At 39.1% G+C, this 15,538-nt stretch overlaps 1 protein-coding gene across 6 annotated transcripts in view; it reads left to right on the top strand.

Annotated features, from left to right (window-relative positions):
• TMEM131L (transmembrane 131 like) overlaps nt 1-15,538 on the top strand; it is a 177,217-nt gene that overhangs the window by 130,085 nt on the left and 31,594 nt on the right. For all 6 annotated transcript variants that reach the window (XM_039479164.2, XM_039479163.2, XM_074396807.1 and 3 more), the window contains 8 exons: nt 131-240; nt 1,554-1,626; nt 4,276-4,403; nt 6,861-7,003; nt 10,479-10,665; nt 10,859-11,044; nt 11,630-11,779; nt 12,114-12,742. In XM_039479164.2, the coding sequence (XP_039335098.1) occupies nt 131-240; nt 1,554-1,626; nt 4,276-4,403; nt 6,861-7,003; nt 10,479-10,665; nt 10,859-11,044; nt 11,630-11,779; nt 12,114-12,742 (1,606 nt within the window). The remainder of the gene's footprint in view (nt 1-130; nt 241-1,553; nt 1,627-4,275; nt 4,404-6,860; nt 7,004-10,478; nt 10,666-10,858; nt 11,045-11,629; nt 11,780-12,113; nt 12,743-15,538) is intronic.

The following is a 15,538-nucleotide window of genomic DNA, read 5'->3' as shown; positions in this document are numbered from 1 at the left end:
TCCTGTGATCTTTCTTGATTGGCATGACATGATGTTTTCTCATGATTAGGTTGTGCCCTTTTGGCCAGGTTATCTCAGGAGGGATGCTGTGTCCTTCTCGGGGTTCTAACTCCTCTTTCCTCACACCTAGGTCAAGTACTTTGTGGTGCAGAACCCGTCCTCTCGGCCGGTCTCCGTGCAGCTCCTGCCCCTCTCCTTGTACCCGCAACCCGAAGCCATAGTGCGCCTGCTCCACAGATGGTATGAAGACTTTTTTTCTGAGGGGCAGTTTAGGAAGTACTGGGAAGACTCAGAATTACTTCATGTCCTACACTTTATCAACCAGAACCTGTGTGTGGATGTGGACACAGTATTAACCAATTAGCTCATGGACCTTGGGCACCCTGCCCCTTGGTGCATGTGATCTGATGGAACTGCCTGGCTCTGTGTGTTATGTGGCATCTCCAGCGTTAACCCGTAGTCTACTAACCAACAGAACATTTTTTTCCTTTAGTTAGGGAATCTTTATCATGTTTTTTTCACATATACTCCTAAAATTTAGACTCTCAATCGTGACGTTTCTGGGCAGCATAAGAAATAAGTTTAGTGTTTTAGTCCAGTTGGCCCTCCATATCTGCTAAAGGTGATATTTATCACTTCCCATTTAGAATGAAACCAAGTAATATTTTATAGGTATAAGCCACCATCTAAAAAAAAATATTAGTATGGAGGGCCATCCAGTACCTTCTTGGATACCAAAATCCCAAGGATGTTCAAATCCTTTAAAACCATTGGTGGAAAAATTGGCCCTCCTTATTTCAGGGTTCTACACTTGTGGTTGGCTGAAGCTGCAGGTGTGGAACCTGCAGATGCAGAGTGCTGAATGTATATTCTTGTCTAGCATTAAACAGGATAAGATGATAATTAGTTCATGTCTGTTATATCTTATTTTCACACAATCACAGTTTTACTTAGAATGTTTCCGGCTTCTCGTTTAGTAAGATCCACCCTTATCCCAGGGTTTCTCAGTGTTCACAGTATTGACGTTTTGGACCAGATGATTCTACTGTTCTGTTTCGTGGGGTGGGAGGGGCCACCTTGTGTGTGGAAGGATGTTTAGCAGCATTCCTGGCTTCTACACACTAGATGCCAGTAGGACCTCCCCAGCTATGACAACCAAACATGTCTCCAGATGTTGCCCAGTGTTTCCTGTGAGACAAAATTGCCTTTGGTTGAGGGTCACGTTTTTTTCAGCTTCCACAGCTATGAACCATTTGGAAAAAAATTGCTTTCTATTATTTAGAGCTTCTATCACCATATGCTTCCTCATATCCTGTGATGCCAAAGTCATTCATTTAGCAATATTTATTGATCACTGACAACATGGCAGATACGGGGGTGGGAATGCGGGATGGAGCTGGGACACAGTGGTGACAGGATGGGATGAATTTTGTGTGTATGTGTGTGCACAAACGCATACTCACCTATGTATAAATGTATATACGTGCACACACTTATTAAACCTTTATTGGCAGATGTGAGTGCATTTTAATCATTTGCTTTTTTTCTTATAGGTTTGGCACTGATATGCAGATGATTAATTTCACAACTGGTGAATTCCAGCTCACCAAAGCTTGCCCTTACCCGGTAGGATGTTATCCTAAAACAGAAAAAAGAATGCCGACAAACTAGATACATGAACATACAGGCCTCACTGATTTATGTTTAAAATGTCATTTATGTACTGTATATGGCTGTTTTATTTTGATTCTCGAGGCATTAACAACACATAGCAGATTTTTCCAGTTAACAAATGCCATAGGAGTTGGGTTTATGTTAGCCTGTAAATCATTTTAATTTGATGATTTAGAATCATGTGAGTAAAGAATTAACAGTTGAACAGAGCTTTGTAGAAAACCATGAAACTTGAGACCCCAGAATTTATAATTATTTTAAGACTCCTTGGCCCTCAAAATTCTTTTTTAGGGCAAGATAAGGTAAAAACAAATACATTAACAAAAAATCTTCTCTTACTAAACTGTGTTCCTATTTTTAGCAGGTCACTGTGATGTTTACCTTATCTATAAAAAAGGGCGACTCTAAAATTCTTAAGCCTGTGGGCAATCATGAGGTCTTGCCCAAATACTTAGGAATAGGTGTAAACATGTCATGTGGTGAGGATGCTGTTTGCCTGGGGCCTTGGCAGCCTTACTTCTCAGTTTCCACTCAGTCATTCGGTGGCTGTTTGCGCATAGCTGAGTGTTGGCCTTACAGGTATTCTGTGTTTGAGATCAGTTCAGAAGTGGAGCATCTGTTGACAAAAAATACACACATACACTTATAAACTCACATATGCAGATAACTCTATTTTTACTACGCACACATATTTAAGCGCCTTGGGTGTTTTCTTCTTTATCTTTGTCCTTTCAAAAATATACTGTTGGCTCTAGATTAATTTCAGTTACAGAAGGATTAAGACCCAGATAACCCATTACCAGCAGACTCTCATTTCTTAAGCATGAGGCAGCAATGGGGGGTGGGGGGGGTGTGAAGCCTTTTACCCAGCTGTGATCTTACTCTTGTTAGTGAGCCTGCCGGTTTCTCTCCCTCTCGTTTTCTCCACCAGGAGATCTTCAAGGCTATTCAAAATAATTAGTCCAAAATACTAAGTGATATCTTGCCTCACTGGTATTGAAATATGTATAGCTTGAAATTCCAAAAATAATGCCCATTTATATTATCTAAATATTCTATTTAGATGTGAACAAATGATGCAACTCATTTGGAAATAGCTTTTATCTACAACTGATTATTTTCCCCAAGAAATAGTATGCATTTTGGGATAAGGGAAATTATAACTATTCTTAATTTATTACATTGATGAAAGAAATAGTTAATATTAGTGCCTTGAAAACACTGAATTAAATTTTTTTTTTTTTTTTTTTTTTGAGACGGCGTTTCGCTCTTGCTACCCAGGCTGGAGTGCATGGTGCGATCTCGGCTCACTGCAACCTGCGCCTCCTGGGTTCAGGCAATTCTCCTGCCTCGGCCTCCTGAGCAGCTGGGATTACAGGCAAGCGCCACCATGCCCAGCTAATTTTTTGTATTTTTAGTAGAGACGGGATTTCACGATGTTGACCAGGATGGTCTAGTGATCCACCCGCCTCGGCCTCCCAAAGTGCCCCGCTGAATTAAAATTTAACTCAAAATTGTTATTAGAATTCTTCATCCTGTAAAGAAAGGCTTCTTGCATTTTGATTTTGTTGATTTGCTTTTAGATATAATATAGTTTCTTCGGTTAAGAACATTGGAATTTTTTATATACTCTAAAAATTTCAGTGCCTGCCATATGAGAACCATTTAATAGAGGTGCTGTTTTTACTATAATTTAATATCAAAAGTCAGCAGCTTTTAAATTCAGCATTCATATTATTTGTGTAAAGCAGAGTTTCTTCCTTCATAGAGTACATAATTATAATGAAAATGAGTCAAATAATCAAATACTATTACTATTTCTTTTTTTCATATGGCATGGGTAACACTAGCAATAATGGAAAGATAAATTTAAAAAGTAAAAACATAGAAAAGGAAAATAAGGTTCTTCAGATTATATAAGATCTCTAAGAAATTATGCATTTTTTTTAGTGAGATCGAGCTAGAAAAAGCAGTGGAAAGAGGGAAAGTCCACTTATCACAAAGATGAAAAGAAGTAAATCTTGGATACTAAATTTAGAGCGCAAGTTTTATGCAGAAAAAAGATATCTTGGAGAAAATAGAGGAAGATGTGAATGAATCAAAATGTTTCTTCTGACTGGAGATACGAAATATAAAAAAGATGATTTCTATATAAACTTAAATTCAATATAAAGAATTTATATGAAGAGATCTTTGGGTTGTCCAGTGGTGGGTGGGTGGTCTTGTCAGATTGCTTTAGCATTCAAGCAGAGCTTGTGGGGTCTGTTTTCTGACTGATGTTTTATATTTAAAGCATCTTCGTGTAGAAAAAACTAGCCCCAACTTCCATCCAAACCAGGATGGAAGGAAGCAAATCCCCTTCCAGCATCTTTGTCAGGTTGTCCTGTAGCCTCTGCCTGTATTTCTTAGTTATGGCTCAGAAGCTGTTTATTGGAGTGAACTTTCAGGATCAGCAAGTTCAAACATGTTGATCAGTATGGTCAAATCTGGACATTAAAAGAAAAGCAATCATGTTTAAACTCTGGGATGCACTTACTAACCATGGAAGCCTGCTCTCTAGGAGTATGACATTGTTTCTTTGAATTTGTTATTAATTTGCAGGGTATGCATTCCAAGGAATCCAGGTTTGGCATCCTCCACTTACATTTGCAGCCTTTGGAAATGAAAAGGGTTGGCGTAGTTTTCACACCCGCTGACTATGGAAAAGTTACCTCACTCATACTAATCCGGTAGGTGTGTTCCTGTTGGAGAATGTTTCTTTCTCGTTGACTCGTCTGTGTAAATCTCTTTGGCTGATAGTTGACATTTGCTTCTCAATCAGACCTTCAGGATTAAGGCTGTGTTGCATGGTAGGAAGAGATTGGAGCTGAGAGAGAGGTCACTGGAGGCTTGACATGTAACCTCCAGGGCCCTAGTCTCCTCTCTTCTCCAATAGGGTCCAATAGGGAGTATGCACACATGTCTCCAGGAGGGGTAGTGCTGTTCACACAGCACCTCGTTCAGTGCTGTCCCAAAAGGCAGAACACACTCTCACACATAGATCTGCTCCTCTGTCCTTAGCATCCTAAAGCGCTGCGGTAGATATTTTCAGTCTTTAGTATTTGACACACATATCACTTTCATCTCTTTTTGCTGCTGGAATTCTCAGTAGTCCAATGTACAACAGAAAAGGTGTTTCATTGAGCTGATTGGCTCTTTTTATTCCTTTTCTTCCTTTGAAATGAGTTACTGCTAACTGATTTAAACATGCTAAATGTGTTTTATTTTTAAATCATTTTCATCTTTAGGTAGTCTTGAGAGTCTTTAATTTACAGTAAATACAGATGTATGTTGAGGCTCTGCATTAGTGAGAAGTCTAACACAAGTTTAATTTTTAATAAATGACATTTGAGGGTTTTGTTTTGTTTTTTTGAGATGGAGTCTCACTCTGTCACCCAGACTGGAGTGCAGTGGCGTGATCTTGGCTTACTGTAACCCCCACCTCCCGGGTTCAGGCGATTCTCTTGCCTCAGCCTCCTGAGTAACCTGGCTAATTTTCGTATTTTTAGTAGAGACGGGGTTTCACCCTGTTGGCAAGGTTGGTCTCAATCTCTTGACCTCATGATCTGCCTACTTTGGCCTCCCAAAGTGCTGGGATTACAGGCGTGAGCCACTGTGCCCCGCCACATTTGAGTTATTTTTTTAAAAACTTGTAGTATCAGATCACCTGGCAAAAAATTTATTATTCAGGATTTTCTTTAATATGTAAGTTTGTTCTTGGGCAAATTAATGATACTAAGAAAAAATTATGTTAAAGTTCTTGAGTTTATTCATTAAGCATTTTAACTAAAGATACTTAATGCCCTGTAAGAGTTTCTTTTTTTCTGTTTCTTCATTCATTTTTTTGTTTTGTTTTTAAATTCTCTTTTTTTTGACTTAGTGTTTCATTTAAACTGACTCTTCATTGAAGAACTAAGGTCCTAGACAAACTTTATTTCATCCAGGTTGAACTGTCTCAGACTTGAAAGTCTAAATTTTTCGTAGAAGTTAATATACTTTCGATAGTTTCAGTTCTGTAAATAATGCCCCATCACTTAAAGGTTTTTAAATGGTTAATAAAAGCTTTTTAATCCTTTAAAGATGTAAAGATATTTCAATGTATTCTATATAATTACAAAAATAAAATGAATTCTATTCTATAATATTTACATTATGAGGAGTGGCCGTCACTCCAACTTGCATCATTTAAAAATTATTTCCAGGCCAGGTATAGTGGCTTATGCCTGTAATCCTAGCACTTTGGGGGGCTGAGGCAGTCAGATCATTTGAGCTCAGGAATTTGAGATCAGCCTGGGCAATGTGGTGAAACCTCACCTCTACAAAAATACAAAGTATTAAATGGGCATAGTGATGCTTGCCTGTGGTCCCAGCGACTTGGAAGGCTGAGTTAGGAGAATTGCATGACCCTGGGAAGTTGAGGCTACAGTGAGCCATAATCTTGCTGCTACACTCCAGCCTGGGTGATAGAGCAAGATCCTGTCTCATAAGTAAATAAATAAAAATTTAAAAAAATAAAAATTATTTCCACCTTTTTGCCCTGGAACTTCAGTTAATGAAAAGACGCATGCTAGTTTGAATTACTATTTGACTAATAAAAACCTGACTAGATACATATTATTTATGGGGTGAAATTTTAAATCTTCACTTCAAAAGAAACAGTAGAATTTTATTTCTAGAATCATCCCTAGGGCAGAATTTCTTACAATTACTATAAAAATACCTTAACTGACTCTGTAAATACATTTCATCATTTTGTCTAAATGTATTTGTGTTTGCCTGTGTCCCCCACTTTATTTCTTCAGCTTTTTTTTTCTCTTGAATGTCTGATCACTACCCTGGTTCCTAGTTATTAGAAAAATATATGGGGCTACGTGTGTGGGCTGTGTTTAGAAGGAGGTCATCATTGTTTGTGCAATCTTGCTGCAGTCAGCTCACTCGGGTACTTGGCAGTGGTGGCTTCCCTTGCCTGTGGCTGCAGCCTTATTCTGTGAGATGGAAGACGATGCCACATTATTTAAATTGATTTTCTTTTTTACTTCAAAAAAGTTTAAAAATGTTCTTGCTAACTTGGAATATTTAAATTCACGTGCTTTGCCCCTTGTGACTCCATGGTAATGTGTTTTTATTTGCATCTCCTTTCACTACAGGAATAACTTGACTGTTATCGACATGATTGGTGTGGAAGGATTTGGAGCGAGAGAGTTATTGAAAGTGGGTGGAAGACTTCCTGGTGCAGGAGGCTCACTCCGATTTAAGGTGCCCGAGTCCACGCTGATGGATTGCCGTAGACGTGAGTTCATAGGCGTGGCGCTCTGACAGGGGAGGTTGGCATTAAAGCTGAGAGTGAAAGGGTTCTATAAATTCTAAATTTTAAATTCTAAAATTTAAAAATTTTAAATTCTAAATTCTAAAAATTTATAGTAAATTAATTGCATTGATGCAAATAATTAGGTAAACATTTGAGCATATAGAGGCTGTTACCTCTGGATTAGAGTGGTGTCTTTAGATATTTAACTCAATTTAGACAATAGACTTAAGCTAGATGGTGGTGCAGGCCTTTATTAGTCTGTTCTCTTATTGCTATAAAGAAATTTCCTGAGACTGGGTAATTTATGAGCAAAAGAGGTTTAATTGGCTCATGGTTCTGCAGGCTGTACAGGAAGCATGATGCTGGCATCTGCTCAGCTTCTAGGGAAGTCTCAGGAAATTTACAATTATGACACCAGATGAAGGGAAAGTAGGCACATCTTACATGGCTAGAGCAGGAGCACGAGAGGGGAGGAGGTCCCACACACTTTTAAACAACCAGATCTCATGGTAACTCACTATCACAAAGACAGCATTGGGACAGGGGATGGTGCTAAACCATGAGAAACCACCCTCCATGATCCAGTGACCTCCCATCAGGTCCCACCTCCAACATTGGGGATTACAATTGAACATGATATTTTGGTGGGGACACAGATCCAAACCATACCAGCACCTGGAATCCCAGCCTCTCAAGAGGTTAAGTTGAGAGAATCACTTGAGCTCAGGAGTTTGAGGCCAACCTGAGCAACATAGCAAGACCCCCTTCTCTAAAACAAACAAACAAAAAAGATATAGAGGGAAAAAAGATTGTGTAATTGCTAAATTATCAGAGTAGTGTTAACTATTTAAAATAAATATGTGAAGCAGTTAATTCGGCTGTCAGTTACCTAATCACAGAAAATCACTGAAATGGTGGAGAAAAGATTAAAAGTGTGCTAACCAATAGCACTTTTTGTGATGATGAAAATATTCTGTATCTGTGTCATCTAAGACAGTAGCCACTAGTCACATGTGGTTAAGAAGTCTTTAAAAATAGTCAGGCATGGTGGCTTACGCCTATAATCCCAGCACTTTGGGAGGCTGAGGCGGACAAATCACCTGAGGTTAGGAGTTCAAGACCAGCCTGGCCAATGTGGTGAAACCCTGTCTCTACTACAATTACAAAAATTAGCCAGGCATGGTGTCACATGCCTGTAATCCCAGCTACTTGGGAGGCTGAGGCAGGAGAATCGCTTGAACCTGGGAGGCAGAGGTTGCAGTGAGCCAAGGTCACACCAGTGCACTCCAGCCTGAGCTATAAGAGCAGGACTTTGTCACAAAAAAGAAAAAAAAAAAGAAGTCTTTAAGTATTAACTAGTTGCTGGGTGTGGTGGCTCACGCCTGTAATCCCAACACTTTGGGAGTCCAGGGTGGAAGGATCTCTTGAGCTCAGGAATTTGAGACCAGCCTGGGCAACAAAGCAAGACTTCATCTCTACTAAGAATAAGAGAAAATTAGCATGGCATCATGGCATATTCCTGTAGTCCCAATGAGGAGACTGAGGTGGGAGGATTGAGTCCAAGAGATCCAGGCTGCAGTGAGCTATGAGTATGCCACTGTACTCCGGCCTGGGCGACAAAGTGAGACCTGTCTCAGATAAAAACAAAACCAAAAATAAAAATAACTGGTGTGACTGATGAAGTTAATTTAAAATTTATTTTAATTAAGTTTAAATAGCTGCATGTGTCTAATGGCTACTGTATCAGACAGTACAGATTTTAAAATATATTTACATGCACTAGAAAACTTTTAAATTATGCATGTGTTTAAATGAAATGCCTTAAACCACTTATATTAGTTTCAGCAACTTCCTCAGGAGCTGAAACAGATATAAATAGTCAATGTAAAATGCTTTTGGTAAATTCTGTCTTATTTTCCTATTACTATTTTTAATTTTATAAAAACAGAGAAAGCATTTTAGTGTAACTATGTTTTCTACAGAGAAACCTGGTTGGTGAAACCATTGGATAATTTGTAGGACTATTTTAATGGCTGAATAGTTTTTGTTGTTGTTTTAGAAAACTATGCTAAATGAGCACTGAATTTGAAAAGATTTATTAGTTGCCAGGCCTGGTGGCTCATGCCTGTAATCCCAGCACTTAGGAAGGCTGAAGTGGGCAGATCACTTGAGACCAGGGGTTCGAGACCAGCCTGTTTAACATGGTGAAACGCTGTTTCTACTAAAAATACACAATTAGCTGGGCGTGGTGGCACATGCCTGTAATCCCAGCTACTTGGGAGACTGAGGCTGGAGAATTGCTTGAACCTGGAAGGTGAAGACTGCAGTGAGCTGATATCGTAACACTGCACTCCAGCCTGGGTGACAGAGCAAGACTCTGTCTCCAAAAAAAGAAAAGAAAAGATTTGTTAGTAATTTTACATTCAGAATTCTTCTTTAGGGTATTTGTTTTCCCATTTATTCATTCAGTAATTTAGAGATGACTTTGAATGATAGAATTAAGTAATATAAAAACTATAGAACCAGACCTGTTGTTATAGCTCATGCCTGTAATCCCAGCACTTTAGTTTTCTGAGGTTGGAGGATTACTTGACCCCAGGAGTTCAAGGCCAGCCTGCTCAACACAGTGAGACCCCATCTCTACACAAAATTAAACTATTACCTTGCTGTGGTGGCATGTACCTGTAGTCCTAGCTACTTGGGAGGCTGAGGTCAGGGGATTGCTGGAGTCCAAAAGTTCAAAGCTGCAGTGAGCTACGATCTCACCACTACACACTACACTTCAGTCTGGGCAACAGAATGAGACCCTGTCTCTAAAAAAAAAAAAAAAAAAAAAAAAAACCTGTAGAACAGATAAAATATTAGTCCTTATATGTGATAATTCACAAGGATATTTAAAAATTGTCATAACCTTTCTTTTTTCAAACCCAGTATAAAATGTGTTCTTGTTTATTTGCAAGTATTGCTTCTTCGTAGTAGGATGGCACATGTTTGAACTGCGTTTCTAGCAGCTGTGATGGATTTACACAGAAGCACTTGAACATGCTCTTAATTGGTGCCTGGTTCAGTGTGAGTGAAAAGTACAGAGCATGGGGCATATGGTGGCTTGTAGTAAATCGAACTATTTGACTTTTGAGAAGAACAAACTTTTAACTTTAACCTTTAATAAGTAAAGGACCAAAGAAGAGATTTTGGTTACTTTTTATATCTTGGTAGAGCATTTCACTTAAGAAAAATCTTGCCTATTTAAGTATCTCTGTGGTATCCTAGAATGGAATCTATAGTTGTTCTGGAAATTAGATAAAAATCATACTTTGAGTTTATGTTGGATTTTTTTTCACATTTTAGTAATATAGATCATGGTTGGTTTGCTCAATAAATATTGATTCAATAAATTATTTTAAATAAATCTTATAGTTCACATATGTTAAATATCTTTTTTTTGGTTCCCCATTAGAACTGAAAGATAGCAAGCAAATTTTATCTATTACAAAGAGCTTTAAAGTTGAGAATATTGGACCTCTTCCTGTAACTGTTTTGTCTCTGAAAATTAATGGGTATAATTGCCAAGGGTACGGATTCGAAGTGCTGGATTGTCGTCAGTTTTCCCTGGACCCAAACGCATCCCGCGATATCAGCATTGTGTAAGCATCAGGCTTTAACTTGGTATCAGTTTTGTGGTGCTCTTAACAGTGTGTTACGTAAGATGTAAAAATGTCTTACGTTGTTTTTATGTAAATATTTCTTTTGTAGAAGTAAGACGTGTTGTCATTATTTTGCCTTGTGGCTAAAATTAAAACGATTAGAAGTTAATAAAGATGACTCTCTTATTTTCAGATTCACTCCAGACTTTACCTCTTCCTGGGTAATTCGGGATCTAACTCTCATAACCGCAGCAGACCTAGAATTTCGCTTCACTCTCAATGTGACTCTCCCTCATCACCTGTTGCCCTTGTGTGCAGATGTGGTTCCAGGACCCAGCTGGGAGGAATCATTTTGGAGGCTCACGGTCTTCTTCGTCAGGTAAACTACTACTGTCTCTCTTGTTCTCCTCTCACTGAGTAGAGAACTCATCCAGGCAAGTTGCATGAAAATGCAAACTGCCCAAGTGTAGTCAAAGTATGTGAATTGGGTGGAATTGTTATATGCTTTGAGAACTGTGACATACATGAAATATTCGCTGGTACACTTTAAGGTTATAGTAAACTTATTGTAAGAAAGTCATCAGACATAGAAGTATGAGACAGTTCTGTTCCATATATAGTGTGTTCATAGGCAGTCATGGTGGATAATATGAACATTAATTACTTGTGTTAGCTCATGCAGTGATGATTTGAGAAGACTAGCATGACCCTGTTTGAATGGTTTGATAAAAATGGAATTGTCATGTCAAGCTTATAAATATGCACAATTTTGGAAACGTGTGTATGTGTTTTTTTAAATCTCTAAGGAACATCGAAAATTATGATATCATAAATCTTAGGGAATTTTAATACTGCATCTTCAGATGTTTCTCGTAAATCATTCCCCATTCTTCTGTAATGAAACTGGTCTTTTGAATGCCAGTCAGAACCATGCAGTAGTGAACCTTGTTGCTTTCTTCCTCAGTTTGTCCCTGTTGGGTGTGATTTTAATAGCCTTCCAACAAGCACAGTACATTCTCATGGAATTCATGAAAACGAGACAGAGGCAAAATGCTAGCTCCTCTTCCCAGCAAAGCAATGGTCCTATGGATGTAATCAGCTCCCATTCTTACAAGTAAGAATTCTTATAGCATGGTTGGGAGTGGGGGTGGTTTCTCACCTTTGACATTACTCATTTCTGATTTAATTTTAAGTAAATATAAATTTTGATTCCACATTTTGTTTTCATGAAATTTTCTTTAAGTCATTATGAGATAGTATCCATGTGAGGACTTAGTTGATGTGTATTCTCATTGGCAGAAAACTCCTGGAGCTTTAGAAGAAGGGAAGGTAGAACTTTCTAATCCACTCAGTACTGATTGCTACCCTTTTCTCATGGATGTGGAAACACAGAAGTAGAGTTTGATTTGGTTTGCCTTAATGCTAAATGTTTTTCTTCTTAAATTCAGAAGCAATTGCAAGAACTTTCTCGATACATATGGCCCCTCCGATAAAGGCAGGGGGAAGAACTGCCTTCCAGTGAACACTCCCCAAAGCAGGATCCAGAATGCTGCGAAGAGGAGCCCAGCCACCTATGGTCATTCTCAGAAGAAGCACAAATGCTCAGTGTATTACAGTAAACACAAAACCAGCACAGCTGCGGCCAGCAGCACCAGCACGACTACTGAGGAAAAACAGACTCCGCCCCTGGGCAGCTCACTGTCTGCTGCTAAAGAGGACATTTGCACTGATGCCATGGGTGAGAACTGGATCAACCTCAAATATGCAAGTGGCATAAATGTCAACCTACAGAAGAATTTAGCCCTTCCCAAAAACTTACTGAATAAAGAAGACAACACACTGAAAAACACAATTGTTTTCAATAATCCTTCTTCACAATGTAATATGAAGGAGGGAATACAAACATGTATGTTTCCTAAGGAAACTGACATTAAAACTTCAGAGAACACAGCCGAGTTCAAGGAACAGGAGCTCTGTCCACTGAAGACCTCCAAGAAGCTACCTGAAAACCATTTGCCAAGAAACTCACCTCAGTACCACCAGGCAGACTTGCCAGAAATTTCCAGAAAAAATAATGGTAATCTTTTCATCCCCTTTGATAATTCTCTCCTGTTTGTCCCCAGTCTGTTTTTAGTGGAATTCGTACTCACCTCTGACTGTTAGTTTTAATTGTGGATGCTGAGTTTTTTAGTTTTAGCAAAGGTTTAAATGTTAAAAAAAAGACATAAAATGAAAAGTTCAAGACAAGATACCACATTTTAAAAATATGACTAAGAGGTTTAAGTTTTAGTACTTAAGTTTAGAGAACTATTCATATCATATTTTCTTTTTGGGAGGACATGGACATCTTTTTCTAATTTTATTGATTGATTGACATGGAGTCTTGCTCTGTCTCCCAGGCTGGAGTGCAGTGGTGTGATCTTGGCTCACTGTAACCTCTGCCTCCTGAGTTCAAATGATTCTCCCGCCTCAGTCTTCTGAGTAGCTGGGATTATAGGCAAGTGCCACCATGCCCAGCTAATTTTTGTATTTTTTGGTAGAGATGGGGTTTTACCATGTTGGCCAGGCTGGGCTCAAACTCTGACCTCAAGTAATCCATTCATCTCAGCCTCCCAAAGTGCTGGGATACAGGCGTGAACCATCGAGCCTGGCCCTAATTACTTTTTTAAAACTCAGATCTTCAGACTACTTGCAAAAATTAATCAGCCCATGAGATGTTTCTGACTGAATAAAACTTCAGCTATTTTATTTAACAGCTGCCACTATCTCAGGTTTCCTGGCCCTGGTTCTTCTCTAATTGTGTTTCTTGGTTAAAAGAAGACAGATGTTCTCATGTAGCAAAAATGATTAACGGAAATGCAAGGCACAGTAGACTAGGAGGATGGCCTCCGTAGAGAATTGTCATTTTGCTTTAATCCCTTTGGCCTCTATCTAGCCTTAGGGCCTGCGCTTATTTATTTTCTTTTCTTTGTTCATCCTGACCATTTTAATATGCACATTTCCGTACTTGTTTAGGCAGATTTGTTTTGGCAGATTTGTTTTGTTTTGTTTGAGATAAGGTCTGGCTCTATCACCCAGGCTGGAGTGCAGTGGGGCAATCTTGGCTCACTGCAGCCTCCACCTCCCAGGCTCAAGCCATCCTCTACCACAGCCTCCCAAGTAGCTGGGACTATGGGCGCATGCCACCATGCCTGACTAATTTTTGTATTTTTGTTTTCGTAGAGGTGGGGGGTTTCACCATGTTGGCCAGTGTGAGCTAAAGCAATCTGCCTGCCTTGACCTCCTCAAATGCTGGGCTGACAAATGTGAGCCAGCACACCCAGCCTATAGTCAGATTGTTGACACTTGTTAATCTCGAAAACTCAGTTGCCTTTTGTCTTATTTGAAGCATCTATATATAACTTCATGTTTTTCACTTCTTGATATTGGAGAAGAGGTACAGAGATGTTATGGATTGACTACTCCTGATGAGCTTTGTGCATTTGGTTAAACTCCTGAGCTGAATTTTAAATGTTCTATAAAAGGACATTTCTAATTTAAAAGAAAGTTGGAGTCCTCTGAGGGAAACACGGTGTAGGCAGCTGCACACGTGCATTCTTGGTGCACCTCATGCAGCTCGTTTGTGCGGTTTCCCCTGGGAGTGGTCCGTATGCCTGAGGTGGACTGATTTCTGCAGGGTTGACACTGTGCCCTGTGTCTCTTCCACCTGGTGTGTGAGTATGCCCCCTGGTAGTGCAGCTAACCAGATCTTCAAATCAAACCATGGCATACCTTGTCTGTGGATGTATTATGAGGAGATGATTGGGTGTCTTACTCTGTTTCTCTCCCAGACACTCTCTGGGGCCTGGAATACAAAACATTTGTGAAAGGGTGAAATTATGGAGTGAGTCCTTTGGACTCTTCCCGTTTTGTGAGTCTTTTAGGCTTGAGCACAGTCTTTAACAAAGGATGACTTTGCACACACTTGAAATTAGAGTTGTTTGAGGGCATTCTCCCAGAAGTGCTTCTTCTGTGATCCCTTGTGCCCACAGAGACATGTGCCTGCAAGATGCAATGCCCATGGCATTGTGGTAGATGGGTAAGGGGGGACCTTCTACATCTTAGTACTTTAAAGCAGTTGAAATATGAAGGCATGGATGAGAAATGTAGTGTCAGAATAGGTCAAAGGATTTGAATTCTTACTCAGGATCCTCCTGTCCAGTGCTTGATGTTCAATGCCAGTAGCTGAGCCAAGATTGTTAGGTAATAATACTTTAATAAGCATGAGTAAATTTAATATGTGAGTCTGGAAACATGGGGTTTGCCTGTATCATTCTAGATGGTAAACCTGCCCAGAATCTTTCCTTCCTGTATGGATTACTAGTATGCTTATAATGTTTTAAAGGGCAACAAATCTCTCACTGCCAAAATTAAAAAAAAAAAAAATCGGCTGGATCAGCAGCATGTTAAGTGGCAGCAGAGTGATTATTGATAAGATCAAATAAGAGCTGAGGAAAGAACTTTTGCTTTCCACCATGTTCAGACTAGCAAATTCAGAGATGTTAATTCGTGGTCCTGTACTTGTCTACAGAAGTAATGTGTTAGCAGGAAATTCCTCCCAGGGAAGTTCATTCATTGACATGTGTTTTGTTCTGATTGTTTTATGTTCACAACACTGTTCTAGGAAAATATCAAATATGTTAAAAAGTGAATAAATTGCCTGCTATCCATGTACAATTTAAAATTCAAGAATTTAAAATATTAATAAGAAAGGACTGAGAAATCTAGGGAAAGATAATTATAGTCTGAAGGGAAGGTTTGGAGTTTTTTAGTCACACTAAGGGTTTGGGGTTCTGTTGAATTTCAGAGGAAAACATTGCAATAACTTGGCAGA

The sequence above is a fragment of the Saimiri boliviensis genome, chromosome 3 (assembly GCF_048565385.1).
Source record: "Saimiri boliviensis isolate mSaiBol1 chromosome 3, mSaiBol1.pri, whole genome shotgun sequence".
NCBI lineage: Eukaryota > Metazoa > Chordata > Mammalia > Primates > Cebidae > Saimiri > Saimiri boliviensis.
This window is presented reverse-complemented; position numbering and strand designations above follow the sequence as displayed.